Source organism: Podarcis filfolensis (genome assembly GCF_964270895.1).
Source record: "Podarcis filfolensis genome assembly, chromosome: 1".
Classification (NCBI taxonomy): Eukaryota; Metazoa; Chordata; class Lepidosauria; order Squamata; family Lacertidae; genus Podarcis; species Podarcis filfolensis.
The window spans coordinates 91,534,797-91,555,802 of NC_139604.1; the positions used below are offsets into that span (position 1 = coordinate 91,534,797).

A 21,006-nucleotide genomic window follows, 5' to 3' on the forward strand; every position below is an offset into this window, starting at 1 on the left:
CCGGAGATGCCAGATGTTGATCCCACCCCCTTACGCATGCAAAACAGATGCTCTACCACTTGGCTAAGAGGAAGATGCACCATTAGCAGTGAAACCGGGAGGCATGAGTGAAGAAAGGAAGGAGACTGCCAAAAGGCACGTTCTTCAAAAGGCAGGATTCTAACATAGACGCTCCTTGTAGAAGGTGAAAGTGTGCAGAGTGCGTAAGTTTGGCAAGTACTTGGCTAGTACTTCCCTCGCTGAGACCAATACAAACAGCCTTCCTGCCAAATCCAATTAGACGCAATGACGATTGCTGGAGACTTACCAGAACATTTCCTTTCGTTTCATGTAAGCAGTGAAATGCCAGCTCTTGGTTGGTGCCACCTCCAGGAAATATACTAGAGCAAGCAGCAGTTAGCAGGTTCTCCACTGTCACAGCACAAGACAAGACAAGCGGTAGGTGCAGGTCGGGGAGAGAGAAAAGCAAAAGGTCATCTTATACATCCCTTCACAACAATTTCCTACCTAGATTTCCCTTCATATTTGGCAAGCCTCGACCTTTACAGTGGATCCATGGTCAACAGAAATTAGTGGCTGACCACACAGCAATTTTAAAGACTTAAACCATCACAGACAGTAGTTCAGTTTCCAAGCTCCTTACCATTCTCTTGAGTAGACGCATCCGTTTCAAGCTCCTCCCATGGCTGCCACACCAGTTCTGCCTTGGCCTTGTCCGAGGCTGCCAGAGACCGATCTCTAAGAGGTGGGATTTCTGCTTGAAACCGGGAGCCCACATTGATCCGTCTATCAAAATAAATACACATTTAAAAACGGCTCACCCTGCAAGTTCTAATGTGATAATTTGCTAAAGTTAAAAGCTTGCCTCCGCAAAACAAGCTGCACTCCAACTGGAGCAACAGGCAGTACGCAATTCCATGGCTGCTGCTTCTTCCAGTTTAAACCAACACTAGGTTTCAGTTTCAAAATACAAGTTTTTTGTCTTTGTCTTTTGGGCCCCTCCCCCACTACTGTATAGGATATCTAGGAGCATGGATGCTAAAAACGGAAAAGCAAGATTGGGAAGCCGCCCACAAGCAGCACAACTGTAAGTTCCTTTACTTACATGTAACAGCATGTGAGAGCCAAATATGGCAAATTTCTTCGCCTACACTTCACACATTCCATGCATGCATCCTGCTAAATGATAGCCATGGAAGACTCAAAGGTCCAGTCCAAATCTACAAATACAGTCATACCTTGGTTGACAAACGACTTGCGAGCCAAACGTTTTGGCTCCCGAACGCCACAAACCCGGAAGTGAGTATTCAGGTTTGCAAACGTTCTTTGGAACCTGAACGTCCGGTGCGGCTTCCAATTGGCTGCAGGAGCTTCCTGCAGCCAATTGGAAGCCGCGCCTTGGTTTCTGAACGTTTTGAAAGTCAAACGGACTTTTCATGGCAAGGGTGGGAGAATCACTACAGCATGGATGGCTAATGGATGACCATCCAGATGTTTGTTCAACTCCAGCTCCCCTCTATCCAGTATGACCAATAGTCAGGGATGGTGGGAGTTTTTGTCCAAGATCTGGAAGGCCACAGGTCACACTAGAAGTTGCCAATGTGGCAACCTCCAGATGTTGGACTGCAACCCTCATCATCCCTGATTACGGACCACGCTGGCTGAGGATAAAAGCAACTGCACTCCACACCATCTGAAGGCAACCCCTGGGTTTAGCTGTCCCCAAGCCTGGAATGTGGGAACTTGAGATTCAAAATCCTGCTAACCTGCAAAGCTTTCTTTGGAGTCTTCAGCTAATGTCAATATAAGCTACTTCACAAGATTGGTGGGAGCGCAAGATGGCACTCAAAGCTCCTTGAACAAGCATCAGGATACAAATTATATAAACAGACAGAAACTTTTAAACAAACAGTAATATCATGGTAACGGGGGGAAACGGGCTTTATTGTTCTGGTATTGATATATATATATATGTGCGCAGCAGGCCTGAAGCCTGCCAGTATGGCTGAACGACATTTACTCACACGTTATGCTGGAAAAGAATGCTTTATAAGGAATGCTGTGAGATGCCAGTTTGTTTTATTTTGAAAGTGGGGTGAATAAATCTGTTAACTTGGAGACTGGCTAAGGTTCAGATTTCAACTGCTGTTGCTGAAGAATTAAAACACAAATTGTTCTCTTGCATGTTGCTTATTTAAGCCTTGGAACTATTTTTTCCCTTCTAATCAAGCACAAGAAGGCCCTGAAATGATCCAAAGGAAGACTCCTGGACTCAGAGACATAGGATCAAATTCAAGTGCTACCTCCCCATAGTTTTGGTGCCACATCTTGAAAAAGTCACCCACCACCTGCAGGCATGTGGAAGAGAGCTCACAGAAGCAACTTCCATTCACAGATATCTTTGCAGGTTTAGGAGCTGCACTTGCAGCTTACAGGTCCACATCTGCACTGCACTGCACTGCAATATAAGCATGCTTTGCCCTTAACTTCTGGGGGAATCCCAGCTGCACTGGGCGGCAGAGGTGTGAACCCTTTTCCTGGAAACAACTGGGAGCACAGTTCTTAGACTGGCAGGACATCACATGTGCTAAACAGGCAGAGAGCTGACTGACAGCCCTCAGTCAGCTCTCTGCCTGTTTAGCACATGTGATGTCCTGCCAGTCTAAGAACTGTGCTTCTCACTGAAACTACCACCAGCTGGAATGCAGCACATTCTATAGGCCAAGGGAGATCGTGTCAGTACAACGAAAGGGAGAGCCTTGTTTCTGAACCCTCTGTCTGCATGTTCCTTGGGCACGAGCACTAAGCTCTGATAATCTCTTGGAGGAGGAGAACTTCTGAGCAAAGCATTTTTATAGGCAGTCTCCTCCTATGCTTCAAGCTCTTCCAAGAGGGCAAAGGAAAGAGAACTAAAGGCAACAGTCCTCTGCACATGAAACAGAGTAAAACCCATGGAACCGAATGGGTGTTTGTTTTTTGAGTGAATTTGCACAGAATCGGGCTACAGTCCTAAGAACATGTACCAGGTAGTAAGCCCCCATTAAACTCAGTGAGACATATTTCTGCACTGTCTTGTTTAGGACTATGCTGCAATAACATGTAGGTAATACTCTGTGAGCTCCAGGAACCAATTGCCGTTATGAAAAAAATAATCATGTAGCAGGAGTTTGTATCCTGTCTGGAAGCTCTCAAACATCATCGTTAATCAGTTCCCTGTTTAGGGAAGCTTTTAATGTTTGACGGACTATTGTATTTTAATATTTTGTTGGAAGCCGCCCACAGTGGCTGGGGAAACCCAGCCAGATGGACAGGGTATAAATAATAAATTATTATTATTATTATTATTATTATTATTATTATTACTATTATTACTACTATTATTATTATTAATTAGTATACCAACGTCTGCTATTCAGAGCTACAGAACCTCTGCACACAGAGGTTGGTTAAAGTGCTTAAGCTCCAAATACAGCAAATCGCTATATTCCTGTAATTGGAATGTTGTGTGTTCCCATTAAAACACACACATAAAATTGTCAACTCATTACAAGTTTCTGAGACCAGATGGTGGAAAAAAATTGCTTCTATAAAGACACAGTGTTTTGGGGGTTGTTCTTTTTTTGGCTTAAATTGTCTTGAGTCCAGTAGCTGCTGCCAGAGAGAACAGAGTGAGAACTGAACGACTGAGGAACCACAGGGCTGTAGTAAGAACAAGACTGAAGTCCTCCCACCTTCCAAGCCAAGTATTTGAATTCATGTTGCAGTATGGATGGAGATGTGTGTCAGCAGCTACCTTCTTGAAATGCGGTGCTGCATGCAACTGCATCTGGGATCTAGCTGCTTGGAGGATGAATGCAATATATATGATTGCACACTTTTGCAGAATGCTATATATTAGCAGCAAGGGAGTCATTAGAATAATGTCAAAGGAAATATGCGGAAAGAGCTTTTTATGTTTCAATGGAGAAAACACTGGATAAATTCATGGAGGCTATCAAAGGCTACCAGCTGTTGACCAGGACTGGTTATAGGCAGGGCTCTGTTTCAGCCAGAACTCCCTGGAACTCAGTTCTGGCACTTCTCAGGTGGGCGCCATTGCCATTCTAAGAGAACTTCTTTTTTTGAAAAATAGCACTGGACCTCAGTGGATGCACTGTGCTCCCCCACCCCCCACCCAACTGAGTACTTACGGTTCAATGCTGACAGGAGTACACTCTCCCATTACTGAAAGGACAGGAGGGGTGACTTCTGCGCTATCTGCAAGTCAAGATGACACAATTAATTCATGGCCCTGTTTCTACTTAAGGATGATTTGATATCATCATGCATTTAACAACTCGTGAGGTAGCCATCAGTAACTCAGAACCACATACAGGTGAGTGGGTGAGCTAGTAGAGGAGGGATGGATCACTCCATTTCTCCTTGGCTGGTCTCCTGGGTTTCCACACTTGCTGTGTGGAAGGAAAGCACAGAAACTCAGCTGGCTGAAGGGCATGGAGGACTATTGCTCTATCCCATCAGACCACTTAGCAACACCCCTTTACTTTTCTAAGGTAGTCTGCTAGGAGGCAAGTAACCTGTGCTGGCAACAGAAAAAGGGGCTTCTCCCTACTTCACAGTCAGCATGGAAAAGTAGCTTATTAGCAGGCTAGTAAACTTCATGGGCTTATTTATAAGGTCAACTAAATTTTTTTGTTTGACAAAGTTACATATGGCTATAAGAAGGGTGGGTCTTAATCTTTACCATGCAATCTTTTTGTTATCTAGCATTCTTTCAAATGCAGCAACGATACACTGTCCCGATACCATTTTCTAACTTAAGAAGTCATCACGGTGCATGCAGTCCAATCTTCCACAAACAAACAAAAACCCCAACTTGTGAGGGGCCATCTATCTACAATTGCCGAGTCATAATTTATTTCCTCCAGCCGTGATCCTCCTCCCATTCTACCCTCAAAAGGACAATACATGGGAACTTACTGGATCTGAGCAGTGTCCTGTGTGCACTTTTAGGAGTCATAGGAGGTGGAACTGAGTTACCACTAGCAGAAAGGATGGCGTTGAAATAAAGTCCGGAACCCTCTCGCACTGGGCTAAGTATTGGCGGGGGAGTGTAAGGAGGTAGCTCAAAGTTCCTGTCAGAAGGGTGATCTGCCAAGCGGACAGGTGAGCGCAAATGGCTCTGGTAGGGTGTGATATTGGAATAGACAGGTGGAGCAATGAAGGTGCCAGCTTTCGGTGGTATGAAGAGAGGCTCTGGCCTGGGCCGCTGCTTCGGTTTCCGTGCAAAGCCTTCCACTTCTTCTTTTGGAGCAGGGCCTTCATGCTATGAAAAGGAAACAAGTTTTGGTTCACACAGTTCAAAGTACTTCAGTCTAACACACACACACACACACACACACACACACAAAAACATCAATACGGTGGATGCTTGGGTTGCAAACATGATCTGTGCGGGATGCACGTTTGCAACCTGCATCTGTGCACACGCGGGTTGCGATTCAGCGCTTCTGCGCAAAGCGCGATTTAGCGCTTCTGCGCATGCGTGACTGCTAAAACCTGGAAGTAACCCGTTCCGGTACTTCCGGTTTTGGCAGTCTGTAACCTGAAAAAACGTAACCTGAAGCGTCTGTAACCCAAGGTATGACTGTATCAACCAAATGGAAATAACATGGCTGCTCCACCAGCAAATTCCATGAACTGCTATGTGCTTGTTTTAACTTATATGGGTATTGTTGTTATGTATATAGCACCATCAACTCATGGTGCTTTAAAGCAGGAAAAGGAAGCTCTCTGTCCTGAAAAACGTAAGCTCTAATTAGGACTACCACAAAAGTATTGCATTCAATCCAAGAATGACACACCATCAATTAACAACCAGTTGTACTTCTTGGCTTTTGCCAATCCAGAGTGAAGTTGAAGTGGGACTGGCAAATCCAATGTTCAAATTCCCACTCAGCCACAACTGGCTGACCTGAGCCAGTTACTTTTTCTTAGCCTAACCTACCTTAAACAAATACAGTGGTACCTTGGTTCTCAAACTTAATCCATTCCGGGAGTCCATTCGACTACCGAAACTGTTCGAAAACCAAGGCACGACTTCTGATTGGCTGCAGGAGCTTCCTGCACTCAAGTGGAAGCTGTGTTGGACGTACGTCTTCCGAAAAATGTCTGCAAACCGGAACACTTACTTCCGGGTTTGCAGCGTAAGAGTACCAAACGTAAGAGTACCAAGGTGTTTGAGAACCAAGGTACAACTGTAAATTGTAGTTATATTCCCCCTTTTCCTCACAAGAGCCCAAAGTGGCATACATGGCTCCTCCCTGCTCTTATTTTATCCTCTCAACAAACTGGAAGGAAACATGCATGTCACCTTGAGCTCCTGGGGGATGGGGAGATAAATGTAATAGTAAAATTTGTTGGAGCTGTGAGAAACACAATGTGGCCTTATAAAGACATCAGGCTTGGATGATGTAGCACAGATAAGCCTCTCTCAGAAAACCTTTTCTTCGTGGAAGATTGTATTCTGCCAGTCATTTATGAGGCCAACAAAACCATAATTTTCCCCATCAAGACCCAGGTAAATAAGATGGGGAAATGCCAGCTGTGACTACTTAGTGACCACATAATGCTTATAAGCACTGTGAAAGTTTCATGCAAGATCACCATGCCCGACTTACGTTTAGGAAAATCACTTGCGTAGGAAGAAATGTAAGGGGGGGGGGGAAAGATGTAAACTCCTCATGTGCAATTATTTACATTTGTTTTCTACGGTGTCTTCCGACACATAAGTGCTTTCACAGTCTCTCAAAAAAAATTAATTTCTATACAATTCAGAAATAGTCCACATACTTGACATGATAAAACCTCCTTGAAATCACTCTCACTCAAATGAAAGCTATTCATTCAGCCTATCAAATTCCTACCACCAAAGATGACTTGGCTTTCATATCCTTTGCTTCTCCTTTCTATGGTCAAAGCAGCCAGAGAGGTTTCACCATTTTAATACCAGATACAGCCAGAATTGATTTATTCTTTTTTTTATTAACAAGTCTGCTTCACCTATTTTCTCCAAGGAGAAAATAGCCCCCTTTCCCTGGCACTGTGGAGGGTGCCATTTTGTGGTTCGCCTCAGATGCCAAAAATTCTTGGGCCAGCCCAATGAGAACCAGGCCAGTGGCAGAGAACAAGAGGGATGACCTGAACCAATAAGCTGCAGCCTGTTCTGTGGGAAAGGTGCCATAAATAACCAACAAGACAAGACCCAGTAAGATTCACTTTACTGCCCCATGACCACAATCAGGATCCCAAACACAAACCTACCTGAGTTGGCACATCCATGTTCAAATTGCGATTCGACCTCCTCCGGGTGACGATTACGGAAGGCTTGCTTTCAGCGAAGCTTCGGTCGTTTGCCACAAACCGCTGTGGCTTCCCTTCCTCTCCCTTCTCACTACCGATATCATGAGAGTCCAGCCTCCTCACAGGCACAGACACGGGCATGATGAGAGGCACGAGGCTGCTGTCTTCCCGGGCTCTCTTTGGGGCTGGCGAAGAACTGGCAAACTCTACGACACTCCTGGGTGCAGTGACTGCCGCCTCACTCCTGTTCCTTTCTTCTGAAGTTTCTGGCTCCTTAGAACAAAAAGGTCACGTGAGCATTAAGGTATCTGAATAAGCTAACAATAAGCTGTGGTCAATGGATTTCTCTGTGGTGCTGCCCCGTATGTGGAACTCCCTGCCCCAAGAGGTTAGGTTACATAAGAGATTTTGATTCTACCCACGTACCTACAGGACCGCCTCTCCTGGTATGCCCCGCAGAGGACCTTAAGGTCCACAAATGACAACACCTTGGAGGCCCCAAGTCGCAAGGTGGTTAGATTGGTCACAACTAGGACCAGGGCCTTTTCAGTACTGGCCCCAACTTGGTGGAATACTCTGTCACAAGAGACTAGGCCCTGTGGGACTTGACATCTTTCTGCAGGGCCTGCAAGACAGCGCTGTTCCGCCCGGCCTTTGGTTTGGACTCAGTCTGACCTTTATGTTTCCCTCCCCTTATGGTTTTGATTTATGGGCTACTATTAAAATGAGGCTGCATTTTAAATTATATTTTAACCTGTATTTTAAATTGGTGTGGTGTTTTTTTTTTTAAAAAAAGTAATTTTACTGGTGTTAGCTGCACTGAGCCCGGCTCTGGCCGGGGAGGGCAGGATATAAATAAAATTTTATTATTATTATTATTATTTGCTCATTTTTAAAGAATTTGATTTATTGCTTTTTATTTTTATTTTTTTTGCCTTTTTATATGTAAGCCATTTCAGGCAACTCCTTTGGTGGAGGATAAATTTTGAAAACAAACAAACTTGCTACCCTGCTAAACCCTTTGAATTCAAACGTGATTTACCACACATGCATCCAACTGCCCCCAGGTTAAAAGTGGTACTGCCAGTACAGACAAGTATGGTAATTTTCTTGACTTGGGAGAGATGATGCATGAAAGTTTATGAGTCTGGAACTACAGCAAGGGAAAGTAGTAAATAATGGCAGCATCTTCTACCAAGTATACCAAGGAATGCAATGAAGAAGAAAAAGGAATCTCTTGTGTACACAATCCAGGAGTCCAATGCATTTATCCTCCTAGAACTTCGGGTTGATTGTTTTGCAAACTCAAACAGAGGTTTTTATAAGGATACTGAGCGTAATCCAAATGTTGTGTGAGCAGACTTCTGGTCACACAATGGGATTCCACCTTCCTGTGTTTCCCTGCGCAGCCAAAATTTGCTCCCAAGTCACCCACCCACCCACCTTCCAGAGCAGATTTTGAGAGTGTGCAAGGGCCTGCAGGGAGAAGGTCAAGTCCTCTTGCATAAGCAGAAGTCTGTTTTGCTTGTGTATGAGCTGCACTGGATACTGCGCCCATTACCAACTATCAGATCTGATTTCCTGTTGACTTATTAGGATTCATGCCCTTTTACTAGGGTGAAATTATCTCTCCTGATACAATCTTCTTGCTGAAATGGGGCCTATCAGAGGACATGACTGCTTGACTGTATTTTCTCTAAAGGTGACGGGACCCCTGACCATTAGGTCCAGTCGTGCCCGACTCTGGGGTTGCGGCACTCATCTCGCTTTACTGGCCGAGGGAGCCGGCGTACAGCTTCTAGGTCATGTGGCCAGCAAGACTAAGCTGCTTCTGGAGAACCAGAGCAGCGCACGGAAACGCCGTTTACCTTCCCGCCGGAGCAGTACCTATTTATCTACTTGCACTGTGTGCTTTCGAATGGCTAGGTTGGCAGGAGCAGGGACCGAGCAATGGGAGCTCACCCTGTCGCAGGGATTCAAACTGCCGACCTTCTGATCTGCAAGCCCTAGGCGCTGTGGTTTAACTCACAGCGCCACCCGCGTCTCTGTATTTGCTCTAGCCAGATATTTAAAACACACACAAACATACCTACATCACTATGCATTCTATAGGTGGTCCATCCAGATAGTGAATATTCTGTGGCAAGAGGGCAGAAGGCAAGCTTGACTGTATTACTGTTTCAGATTCCTGAGTACTACCAAGTCTCGAACTCTCATGTCCAAATCTAACACACTAGTAATTACACCATCCAGGCCAAGCATCCTATTGCTTCCTCCCAATCCTTTACTAATCTATTGGACTAATTCACAATGACTATTAGCATGAGGAGGATGCAAGACTACTTTGAATCCACACTTTAGAGTTAACTGATTGTCATACGACACCTAAACATCACATTCAAACCCTCTCAGTTACTAAAGTTATTAGCTGAAACTCCCCACAGGTTTCCAGTTTCAGCAGGCTATACACTTGATGTATTCCCATCTTTAAAAAAATGTAAGCTCAGACATTACAAAAGTTTTGCTGAAAACTCCCAAGGGTTTATGTTGGAGACTTCCTTAATTACTGTGGCAGGAGGAGGGGAAAGAGAGAGATAAGTGTTCTGTCACACAGCAGTTCGTTCTCTTCATTTTACAGCCTTATCCCATTCCACAGAAGGGAGCGGCAAAGCTAGCCTGGCTACTGGGAGACGGAACTAGCATTTGCTCTCTCTTTATTCAGTTGTAGGAGATGTTTGCTACAGAGGAAGAGGGAACCAAAAATAAGGCGAAAAGCTTAGCACATGCAGAGACACAAACACACACACACACACAGAGAGAGAGAAAGAGAGAGAGAGAGAGAGAGGTGCTTTGTGTTTGTTTTCCAAATGGTGCAATTAAGTCCAGAAAGCCTTGTACCTGGCTATGATGTTAACAATTGGTAAACTTGGTTCCAGGACATTAGAGAAGTTAACAGGCAGTATTCAGCTACATTTCACTCAGAGCAGATGTACTGAAATTAATTGTCCTAACTTAAGTCATGTTCATTGTTTTCAATGGATTTACTTCAGGTAAAACACATCCTTGAGTACCACCCAACATCTTCAGAGCAAAATGCAACGGACAGGGTAAGAATCACCTGTTCCCCAGAAACTACACTTGTAAGTACTATGCTCTTCAAAAAATAAGATGAAGCAATTTGCTGACTATTTTATTATTATTATTATTTACAAGCTCTTGCTGGCATTACGCTTTCTAAGTGGACAAACAGGGGAATAGTGGTATCTGCTAACATTTTTAAGGTGTTGCATCCCGTGAGGTGAGGCAATAGTCACGGTGCAAGTCAGGAAATGCCACTTACTTTGAGATTCTGAAGAGAAGCCAACTCCACAGCCTTCTGAGCCAGGGTTAGCAAATTGGCTTCCTGAGAAACACGCCGTCTCCTCCGTGTGCTCTGGATGACGCCGCCTCTGACCCCACCAAAGTCGCTGGCTCTCTGGCCGAGGCCCTCTGTGGCACCCACCGGCTTTTCTGCCTGGCTGGCGTTCTCATACACGCCCGCTTTCTCTGCTTCGGGCTGGGCGCCAGCTGGCATCTCCCCATGCTCCAGCTCCACTCTGCCAGGTTGCAAATAGATCTCCTTGTTGTGACTGAACGCTTCGGGCTGGTGTCGAAACTGGACTTCTGGGTGCTGCTGCGGTTGCCAGTGATGGGGCAACACACCGCCAGAATACTCCTCAGCTGGCTTGGATGCCAAAGCTTCCTCCGCGGAAGACGCTGGCAGGACACCTTCCTTGGAAAGCCTCCGTGATCTCCTTGGGAGAGGGATCTGGGCCTGGGGAAGGACAGTCTGTGGGTTTGGGTCCGTCAGTGCCTTCAGCAGCTCCTGGTTCCGCTCGGTAACTGGGTGGAACTGATGGGAAACCATATGATGCTGAGGAGGCTGGGGTGGCCCTGCCCCATGAGGCTGCGTGACAGATGCAGGTTGCTGCATGCCAAAGCCTTGCACAGCCGCCTGCTGCTGCTGCTGCTGCTGATGGTGCTGCTGCTGCTGCTGCTGCGGATAAAAGTTTTCAAACAGCTGCAACTGTGGAAGAGCTTGTTGCTTCTGCTGGGCGGTAAAGGCTGGGCTGGAAGTAGGAGGAGCTTGCTGAAAGACATGCAACAGTTCAGGGAGACCCTGCTTCTGGCCCTGGTGGCCAAAGGCAAGCTGGAAAGGTTGCAACGGGAGGGTCTGATTCTGCTGCTGCTGCTGCTGTTGTTGTTGCTGCTGCTGCTTCTGCATTTGCTGAAAAGAATTAATCTGGGCTTGCTGCCTGACCAGGGCTTGCTGTTCTAACTGGGCTTTATGAGACATCATCTGTTGCACAGCATCTCCATACAAGTCCAGGTGCGACACCACCACACCTTTCTCCCGGTTCCTCTTCAGGGGATCTTGGTGGCTGAAGAAACCTGGGATGTTGGCATTGGGGTGCCCCCCTTTCTGGGCACCCCCATACACCATCCCGTGATTCCAGCCTCCCGGTTGAGGCTGCCAGCTGGCATCGCTGCGCTCTGGCAACCGGTTCCCCACCAGAGAGTTCTGCCACTTGGCAGCAGCCAGCTGCTGGGGGATCATCCTCGCATCGCCTCTATCCTGATAAAGAGAGTTCAGCAAAGCAGCATTGCCGTGGACACCCCCGTATACCCCTGGCTTGGAAAGCTCCATGCCCTGGGAAGAAGGCACATTGCCCCCATGGTTGAAGTACTGCCCTTCTTTAAGCAGCAGCTGTTGCTGCTGCTGCTGCTGTTGTTGTTGTTGTTGTTGTTGCTGCTGCTGCTGCTGCTGAACTTCTTCCTCATTGAAAAAGGCAATCCGCTTCCCAGTCCTCTTGCTTGAAGACTTTGGATGGGCCTGCAGACTCATGGTTCAGTCTATCCTCCCGAGGATAAGGAAGAGACAAGATATCTCAGATTAACAGCCAACCCATTGCTAGTGCTTGTGCACAAAGGAGAGGGTAAGTATAAAGACAGCAAAAAAGAAATTCTCCTCTCTTCAAGTCTAGTCCGTGCAGAGAGGTAAGAGGCAAGTTTCAGTCCTCTTTCTATTCGGCGGCCCGCTTAGCTTCAGCGCCTGGAAAAGAAAAGAAATAAGCAAAAAATCAAACACCTGCAACTCAGGTCAGGATAACCAGTTATCTCAACACTGTTGCGTGAAGCTTTCAAAAACTCAGCCAGTCCATCTATCCCCATCAGGACTTGGAGCCAAATTCCCCTTCTTCAAGGCGACTCCAAATCCAAAGCGGACAAGAAGGCAGGACCAGATCTAGAAGCGCTTCCACAAGACAAGGATAGGAGGCAATGCCCCTCTGGCCCAAGGATGTGGGACAGCCAACCTCAGACTTGGAGCACTCCATTGCAGAAGCTCCAGTGAGACCAGAGTGCTTGGTTTTGCTGCTCCTGCCTTTAGTTTTCATTGCAAATCAACTTGTGTATGTTGTAGTTTGCTTAGTTTTAGATTATTAATTCTTGGTTTTAAATATATATGTGTTTTCCCCAGGACATTTGGGTGAAGGGCAGATTATAAATGGCCATAATAAAAGCAAATTGTGCTGTATTATTAAAACTGCGGTCCCTGGGCTGGGGCCTTGCTTGCCTCTTTGATAATCTAACCCTGGCCTCAATCCCCATTGTTGGAAAAAATAAAAATAGTGTGCAAAGCTAAGTGCAGATATATCTGGCTGTTCTGCAATTCTTTTGTAGACCAGCTGATTTGAGCTCATGGATACGGAGTCTACAGTTCAAAATATGAACACTCTGCAATCCTTCTACTAGCCCAAGGTGGAGGAGCATCATTTAAAAAAAAAAATGTTTAGAAGTCTGACAAATCAACGTACCAAATAAGTGTTCCATAGCGTATCTTAAGCCTGTTCCCATATACTGTAAGTCAGCCACCATGAACCCTGCCCAAATGAAATTACCCTGTTTGAAACTAGAGACAAATGTTTGCTTTGTAGAAAGAAGCACTAGATGCATTCCGTGCCTCTGCTGCAAGCAGAATGTTCTCTTCTCCAGTGACTCAGTAGAGTGCACTGTCGCATTACACAGATAGCCCAACTTCATTTGCTGGTTACTACTAGCAGTGAACCTTTCTTGACCCGTACTTAAATAGCATGGTTCAGTTTGCCAAGGCATGTCTAGGTCTGGTATGACCAGAGAACCAGAGGCGAGCCTAACAATGGATTGCTTTTAAAAAGAAAATGTAATAATTGATCTAAATAATAGCTTGGGTAGAGACTAAGGTTAAGTATAAATAGCTCACCACACAGAAACACTATATAAACGCACAGTATGAAAAATATCAGGAGGTTACCAAGGAGCCTGCACAGATGTGGGGGTTTTTTGCACCAAAATCTCCTAGCTCCCAATTAAGATCCTACTTCAGGATGTGATGGAGTGTTCTGCTCCTCCCTCCTGCAACAAACGCTATTGTGCACCCACTGGCAGTTCTTCTGTTCCAAAACAGACCGCCTTGAGCACTGTCAGGCAAATGAGTTTGCAAGAAAGGTTGCTCTAGTCTTACAATCTGCAACGCTAAAGCAGCAGCAGAATCCCCTGAACATAAAGAAAGGCACTAACAGGTTGGTTCCAAAGTGTCCCTTCAGCAAGTGGAAGAACTGCTTCGATCCGTAGAAGGGACTGAGATCGAAAAGAGGATGGGGAAGGAGGTAATTTCCACCATATTCTCCTTCCTCCTGCATGCCCATTGCCCCACCAACTGCTCTGGAGGGTCACCCAGGTGGCTGCAGCAACTTTTCATATGGCACAGGGTGGGAGTGGGGAGAAGAGCTGCAGGAATCTGCAAAGATCACCTCCTCCCTTTCCTTCCAGCAGATGCCTCCCATAAGGGGGGCTCAACTCGCAGGGATTCTGAATCCAACCCAGCATGCTTTACACACAAGGGCTGATAGATATCCAGCTGACAGATATCCAGTGAATGATCCACTGTTATGAACTATGTCTCTGAGAGCAGAAGATGATGCAGCCAGAAGCTTCTGCAGGGACTGTCAAACTGCACTTGAGAACAGAGCTTTCTAGAAAGCAAGGCCACATCTGCTCACTTTTTTCAAAGGAGCTTTCATAGAAATTCGATGCTGTCATTTCTGCTCAGGAATTTCCCAGTTTAACTGCTTCTCATTCCACGGGAAGCTGCTTAAAAGCATCCTATATTTTCTTAAGTAACCTTTCAGCACTGAGCAATATACAGTAAATAGGAGGAAGGTGAAGGAAAGTACCTAAGTGCAGACAGAAAAAAGGATCAGTCCCTTTATTTGCTCCCCAAAATATCACAACCAGAAATGCCAAACAGAGTTTTGTCACAGACACAGTTTGCCGTACCCTCAAACCACCGAAAAACTCAAGTGCCAAGTGCAGCGTACAAAAACTGTTGTCAAATTGGGCAAAGATATAATGAAACAATATTCACAATTTTAAAAGTAAAAAAAAGAAGCTCTCTGATGGATTGTGATGTTACAAAGTCAAGGCAATTAAAAAGAGCATGATGAATCATACCAGGAAGCTTACCAGCTAAGACACAAGAATACTAAATACCATTGCTAGATAACATAAACAAGCAGCTTGCTTCATAAAGAACAGAGAAGATAGGGATAGAAAAAATCTTTTCTGTGGGATAGCAATACATTCTGGTGCCATGTGGGTTTGACTTCCAAAGACTGATAATAAAGCAGAGGTATTAGTCAATCAGCTATTTCCCGCCTTATGAATTGTCTCCACTCTCAAAGCAATAACTGACACTTAGCCAAACATCTTGAACGCACATTAAGATTAATTAAGATTAAAGCCAACCCTAGTCACCAATGACTTGTCACCAATTAACATCCTGGATTTTAACATTATTTCCAACACCTGCAGGGCCACATGAGGAAACGGAAATATCACCCTTCCCTTTTCTGCAGTACAAGTGAAGTAACATATAAAAAGTATTCCTATCTGAAGGCAAATAAAATAACTGGTTGCGCAGAGAGGAGACTAGATAATGCACTTGGAAAAGCTGAAATCAACATTAGCTAGGAAACCACCTGAGAACATAGTGATGATTCAGAATTCTACACCTGACACGATCTCAATACAGAACTCATAGTTGACATCATCTCCTCCAATAATACATCCTGAGGATTCGGAGAGACGCAGAAACTACTGGGAAACAATGCAAATGTCAGTATCTGGCACACAACTGCAATGTCAGTATCTGACATTTATTATGTGGCATAAGTTTATCGTACTGCAATTTGTTTTATCTGATCAGCAGATCCCCAATGTGGACTGTTGGCTGACTTGTATTCATCTGCACTTGCAAATACGTCAGCACAAGTTATTTGTCCGTATATATTTTCAGAAGTTCACCTAGCCACACACACGTAGCCATTTGTGTGCATCAGTGAAGAGTAAGACCCTAGCCCTTCACCCCGACTTCCCTGCCTGGTTAACTGGCTGGTGGGGGGAGTCTTGCTCCTCAAAAGTGTCTATCTGCTTAGTGTCTATTCATAGGCCTTCATTCAACTCCACCAGCGCCTCTCTGCACAATTAATTTACTTTTACGTATTTGAAAAATAATGTGCATTTCTGTCTTAAACTCCTGTTGGCAGAGCCTTGTCAAAAATGTAAGACAGCTTAAAAGGTAGAGATGTGAAGAAGGGAAAGTAGCATGCAAATAGGGTTGTTAAAAAGAAAGGGGGGGAGGATGTGGCAAGCACTGGGGGGGGGCTGTTCTGCAACTTTTACCTTCTAGGCCGACTCTACTTCCTTGCATGTGGATCATGGGCCTGCATTTTACTGACTCATTTCCTCATCCATTCACGCTTACTGTTCTCCCTCCCTCCCTCTCCACACCGGCTGCCAGCAGTGGAATCCTGCAATCCAGCATTACAGAGCCAGGGCGTTCCTTCAACAAGTATAAAATGCTCTCAGCTCATTTTTCCACTCCCCTCCAGACAGCACAAAAATATCTCCGGGAGAGAAACGGGACCCCGAGAGATGGAAAAAAATTCTGCTTTTAAAAATGCAACTGATACACAACCTACTTATGTTTATGAAACCCTAGCAGGAGAAAGAACCACAAGAGAACAATTCTTCTTTTACAGGACTTTAAAACAAATGCCACTGGGACTCATGTAAGAGGCCTGCGAAAGGTTCTATCCTTCCGTACATGCCCCTTTCACTTCTTGCTTTTTGTGGCGTTGCTAAAAGCAGTAAACAAGGCTGCATGTGACGCTGGAGCAGAAAGCAACATGCTGGCAATAACTGATTGCAAAACAAAGCAGGAGTTTGATTTCTCAGAAGAGTGGCAAGCCAACCCCGCAGTATCATAGAAAAATTAGGCATAATCATTAGTCATCTGCAAACTCATCTTCTGTTTCCTCCACCGAGCATATTGACCTCAGACTCTGCACTCCATTAATTCCCTCACTTGAACATTTCAATACAAAATCCATCCTCCTTGCACTGACCTGAAATTACCCCCCCCCCCCCGCCGCCCCCTAGGACAAGCAATGGAATATGTTTTGGTGCTTCATGTTCTCCTCTCCTGTCCTCAGGAGACAGCTTTGTTTTTTATGATGACAGAATTCAGTTTCTAAGAATTACAGCTTTGGCCAAACCAGAAACTTTGTGGTCAATCATCCAGCCTTAAAGCTTAGCCAAGTCTCCTAGAAATCAGTCTTCCATTTTCATTTAGCCTCTACTAAGGACTCAGTTATCCTCTTTGAAGTCTGGGCAACTCCTGATGACATCACTGCCATCATTAGACCAAGTTATCATTATTTTTTAAAGTATTTAACCCAAGAGTCATCCTGCTGTTGAAAGAGTAAGCAATCTTAGGTCAGCCAATGATATCATACATTACTGAAATGTTCACTCTCTCCCCGAGGTACTGCAAGTTTCATATAAAAAGATATTGTTTGCAAGATTTGTGAGTGCAGTGGGGATACCAGGGGTGAAGGTTTGTTTGTGTACACACAATTATACGTAAGCCAGAACAACAGTTTGGGTCATATAAGAAAAGGTTAAGGAAATTGGTTGGGAAAATATATTCTGGGAAGGGTGGAATCCTTTCTTCCCTCCAAGTGGTCAGAATGATAGCATTCATTTTGTTCCTCAGATAAATAGGTTGAACAATATGGATGGAGGACAATTTATTAATCTCAAGAGGTAGCAACTCATGTTAATGTGATTGCCTCCTTTGGACATAAAGGACTAATGAGAGTTCATGTGGGTCAGAGGAGTGTTTTACTTTGGATCAAAGTTCAATTCACGCTCTGTGCTCAGTGACCGCACTTGCATGTTGCACTAAACCAGTTTTGTATGACGTGAATGAGCGGCAATGAGCCTTGGGCTCACCCACTCCTTCCTACTCGCTTGCTCCTCCTCCCACATTGTCAAGGAATAATTCGGAAGATACCACTTTTGATGAAGCACATATTGCTATTCCTTCCAGACGTGGAACTGTGGTTAATCTTTTCTATGGCTAGTTTAAACAAGCCAGCTTCAGTAACTTTAGTCTGAAGTTGGCTTGTTTGAAGCCAATCATAGTGCAGGCAACACAACAAACTGTGGTTAAACACAACTGCGAAAGAGGAGAAAGAAATTGGGGAGCATGGGAGACCAGAGCTCACTGTGACTCATTCATGTCTTTGCAAACTGTGATGGCCTAAAAGAAATTATTGTTTCCTTAGTTGTAAAATAGGTTCTACCAATCTACAGAACTCTGATATCTCATCAACTGTGTCCTCATATTTGCACATTAAAAATAATACTTTTGTAAGTGTGTTCCAAATTTCCAGTCCAACTTGATGCCTTCATTCTGGTTCATACAAAAAATAATAATAATTTTAATTTGTGCTGCCATGTTTTCAGCCTTTTCAAAAATGGAGGGGTTTTTTTCCAAAACACTTTGCACTATGGCACCGGAGCAACAGATGTTCAAAGCAAAAAATCCCCCTGGGGTTGCGCAAGTCCTTCAGAAGTAAATCAAAATCAGCTCTTTGGAAACAAACTTTTATAACTAATCTACAAAGAAAAAAATTACTTCTTGCCCACATTATTTAAAAAAAAATTGGTAGAAAATGATATCTGCCTCATTTTAGGCCAAGGAAATTGTGGCATCTCTCCAAGGTAGTTCCCTGGGTGACAAAAAAAACCCCCAAAACCCAAAAACCTAGTATAAGAGCTTCAAAAGCACAAACCAAAGGGTTCCTGATGCAATATCTTTTTAGAAAATGCAGTAAAATTAAAACAGGAACTTAAAAAAAATAATGTGACCACCATCTCTAAACATTTTTAGAAGTTCAATGAGTTACTGTAACATAGTCACAGACAGCCAAGTGGATGCAAATGCTGGATCAGACAGGATAGATCTGGCTTCAAATAATCCACGAAGCTCACCGGGTAACCCTATACAATCATCTTCCTAACATACCTCTTAAATTTGCTGTACACTCTTCCGATTGCCTTATTCCTGACTGATGTTTTATGGCCTGGACTGTCTCATTGCTGTGGATAGTGCTTTAATTGGCTGGCTGAATATTTTATGGACTGTTCTCAGAGTGGAGGGAAGGAATTTGATGGTTTAATGGTTGTTGCATTGTTGACATTTTTTAATTTTTGCAAACCGCCTCAGACAGGCATTGCCCAGAAAGACAGCCTAGAAATATTTTAAACAGATAGAAATAAATACACCATCCTTAGCTCCTTGGAAGAAGGGCAGGATTACAACATATTAAATAAAAGAATGAGCTGTAAATCAGGAAGTTCCTGGTTCACCTCTCATCAGATATGCACTGGGTGGAATTAGGCAAGCCACTGCCACCCAACCTTAATCTGTCATATCGGGAAAATCCTGACCTGCCTCAATGGGTTGCTGTTAAGGATTTATTGAGATAAATGCAGATGAATTGCTTTCCTACAGAGTTCAATGGGCTTAGTCACAAGAAAAACTGTAGTCCTGTACACAAGCTAGCCAGTTTCTGCAACTGTGATCATGAACCACATGGCAAGAACGAAGTGTTCCTCACCTGACACAACTGCTGTGACCTGAAGGAGCTTCTCTCACACAAGTTTATTTGTTCCCTCAGGTCACCTGGACAGACACTGCTACATGCCCTATCTACCAAAACACAAAGTGGAGTCTTTTCAGAAGTGGCCCCTAGGTTGTGAAATAGTCTCTGCAATAAGCCCACCAGACACCTTCATTTCCAGTCTTCAGCTTATACCTCTGCCTGAGTAGCTTATTTACCTGTGGCTTGCTGCTATATTATTATTATTATTATTATTATTATTATTATTATTATTATTATTATTATTTTAAAGCACACCCCACTTTCCCCCACACCTGGGTCTAAAATTGGTTCACAAACAAGCAAGCGTGCAATATACAAAACTTCAAACATTTATTAAAATATACAAGAACAAAACATTTACGATGTATAGGCCTCCTGAAATAAAGCCACTTTAACCTGGCATCTGAAACTTAGCCTGCCTGATTTCCTAATTTTCATCAGAATCTGTGTGAGAAGTTGACAATTTCAACAGCATTCCCTTCACGTTAATTGCCTTGTACAATACTTCTTTAAAGATCTTTAAAAGATTGTTCTGAAAAATTAACTATTCCTCTTCCTTTCAAATATCACTTTCTATTTAGCCGGCATATCTTTTCTACTTCAAATGCCAAGTTCATGACCTCACATCTAGTAACATTAAACTCCCATTTGCCTACCCATCTGTTGAGAGCCTCGTGCACGAATTCTGCCTTCTACTCAACGGCATCTGCTATCTCACTTATATCTGGAATCACAAGCAGGCACATAGTTATGCAGACCTTTGCAGTGCAATTCTATGCATATTTCCACAGTGTTCAACTGAGCTAACTCACAGGAAACTGAACAGCAGTGCAGCCCTTATACCGTGGTCTTTGCTAAGGAACAGGGCCTCTTCCTTTAAGAACACTTTATCAAAAGCAGTGTGCTAGATTAAGGCTGCAATCCTGTATCTATTTATCTGGAGCAAGACCCTTTACACTCAACGTGGCTTAATTCTGGGTAGACGCAGACAGGAATGTGCTGCAAGTATCATGCATTGCTGCTCCATCTATCTCAACACTTTGACACTGAATAAAACTCTCTAGGCAAGATCACAGGAGACTGTCTCTGTTTTCTGCTCTCCCCGTCCCCAAAAGACTGTGGTAGCATCTGAAATAGCATCTGAAATCAGTCGAGCAGGTAAAGGGTCACTCACTTATTTGTGGCCTAGTAAGAACCACTGCCAGGCAGCATTCATGAGCTAGAGAAGAGTCTGCTTTTGATTTTCATAGAGCAACAAAGTGCCCTAAACAGTATGCGCGGTTAGGGAGGATAATAAAAAGTAATCCCTGGGATAATAACCTTTGTGACTTATTTACAAGACTGTAATAAAATTCACATGCAGCTATTAGTTTTGCCTTCAAGTTCTGTTTTGTTTTGCTTGTTAGATAATCTACATCAGGATTTGGTTAAAATACCTGTACCGCTTTAACCTGAGCAATGTGCTCTGTCAACCATTCCAATGAATGGATTCTTCCCAGGAGGTTGTCTTCTCCCAAGAGATTCCACTCTCTTGACTTCCAGTTTTAGAGAC

General features: G+C 44.2%; 1 protein-coding gene across 4 annotated transcripts in view; it reads right to left on the reverse strand.

The window, feature by feature from the left end:
• MIDEAS (mitotic deacetylase associated SANT domain protein) overlaps positions 1-21,006 on the reverse strand; it is a 73,479-nt gene that overhangs the window by 19,036 nt on the left and 33,437 nt on the right. For 2 of the 4 annotated variants that reach the window (XM_083606308.1, XM_083606306.1), the window contains exons 2-8: positions 14,442-14,615; positions 10,703-12,454; positions 7,324-7,635; positions 4,981-5,326; positions 4,191-4,257; positions 644-786; positions 308-411 (exon numbers count right to left, since the gene is read on the reverse strand). In XM_083606308.1, coding sequence (XP_083462434.1) covers positions 308-411; positions 644-786; positions 4,191-4,257; positions 4,981-5,326; positions 7,324-7,635; positions 10,703-12,247 — 2,517 coding nt within the window. In that variant the 5' untranslated portion in view covers positions 12,248-12,454; positions 14,442-14,615. The remainder of the gene's footprint in view (positions 1-307; positions 412-643; positions 787-4,190; positions 4,258-4,980; positions 5,327-7,323; positions 7,636-10,702; positions 12,455-14,441; positions 14,616-21,006) is intronic. The other 2 variants (XM_083606307.1, XM_083606305.1) reach the window with 1 other exon arrangement.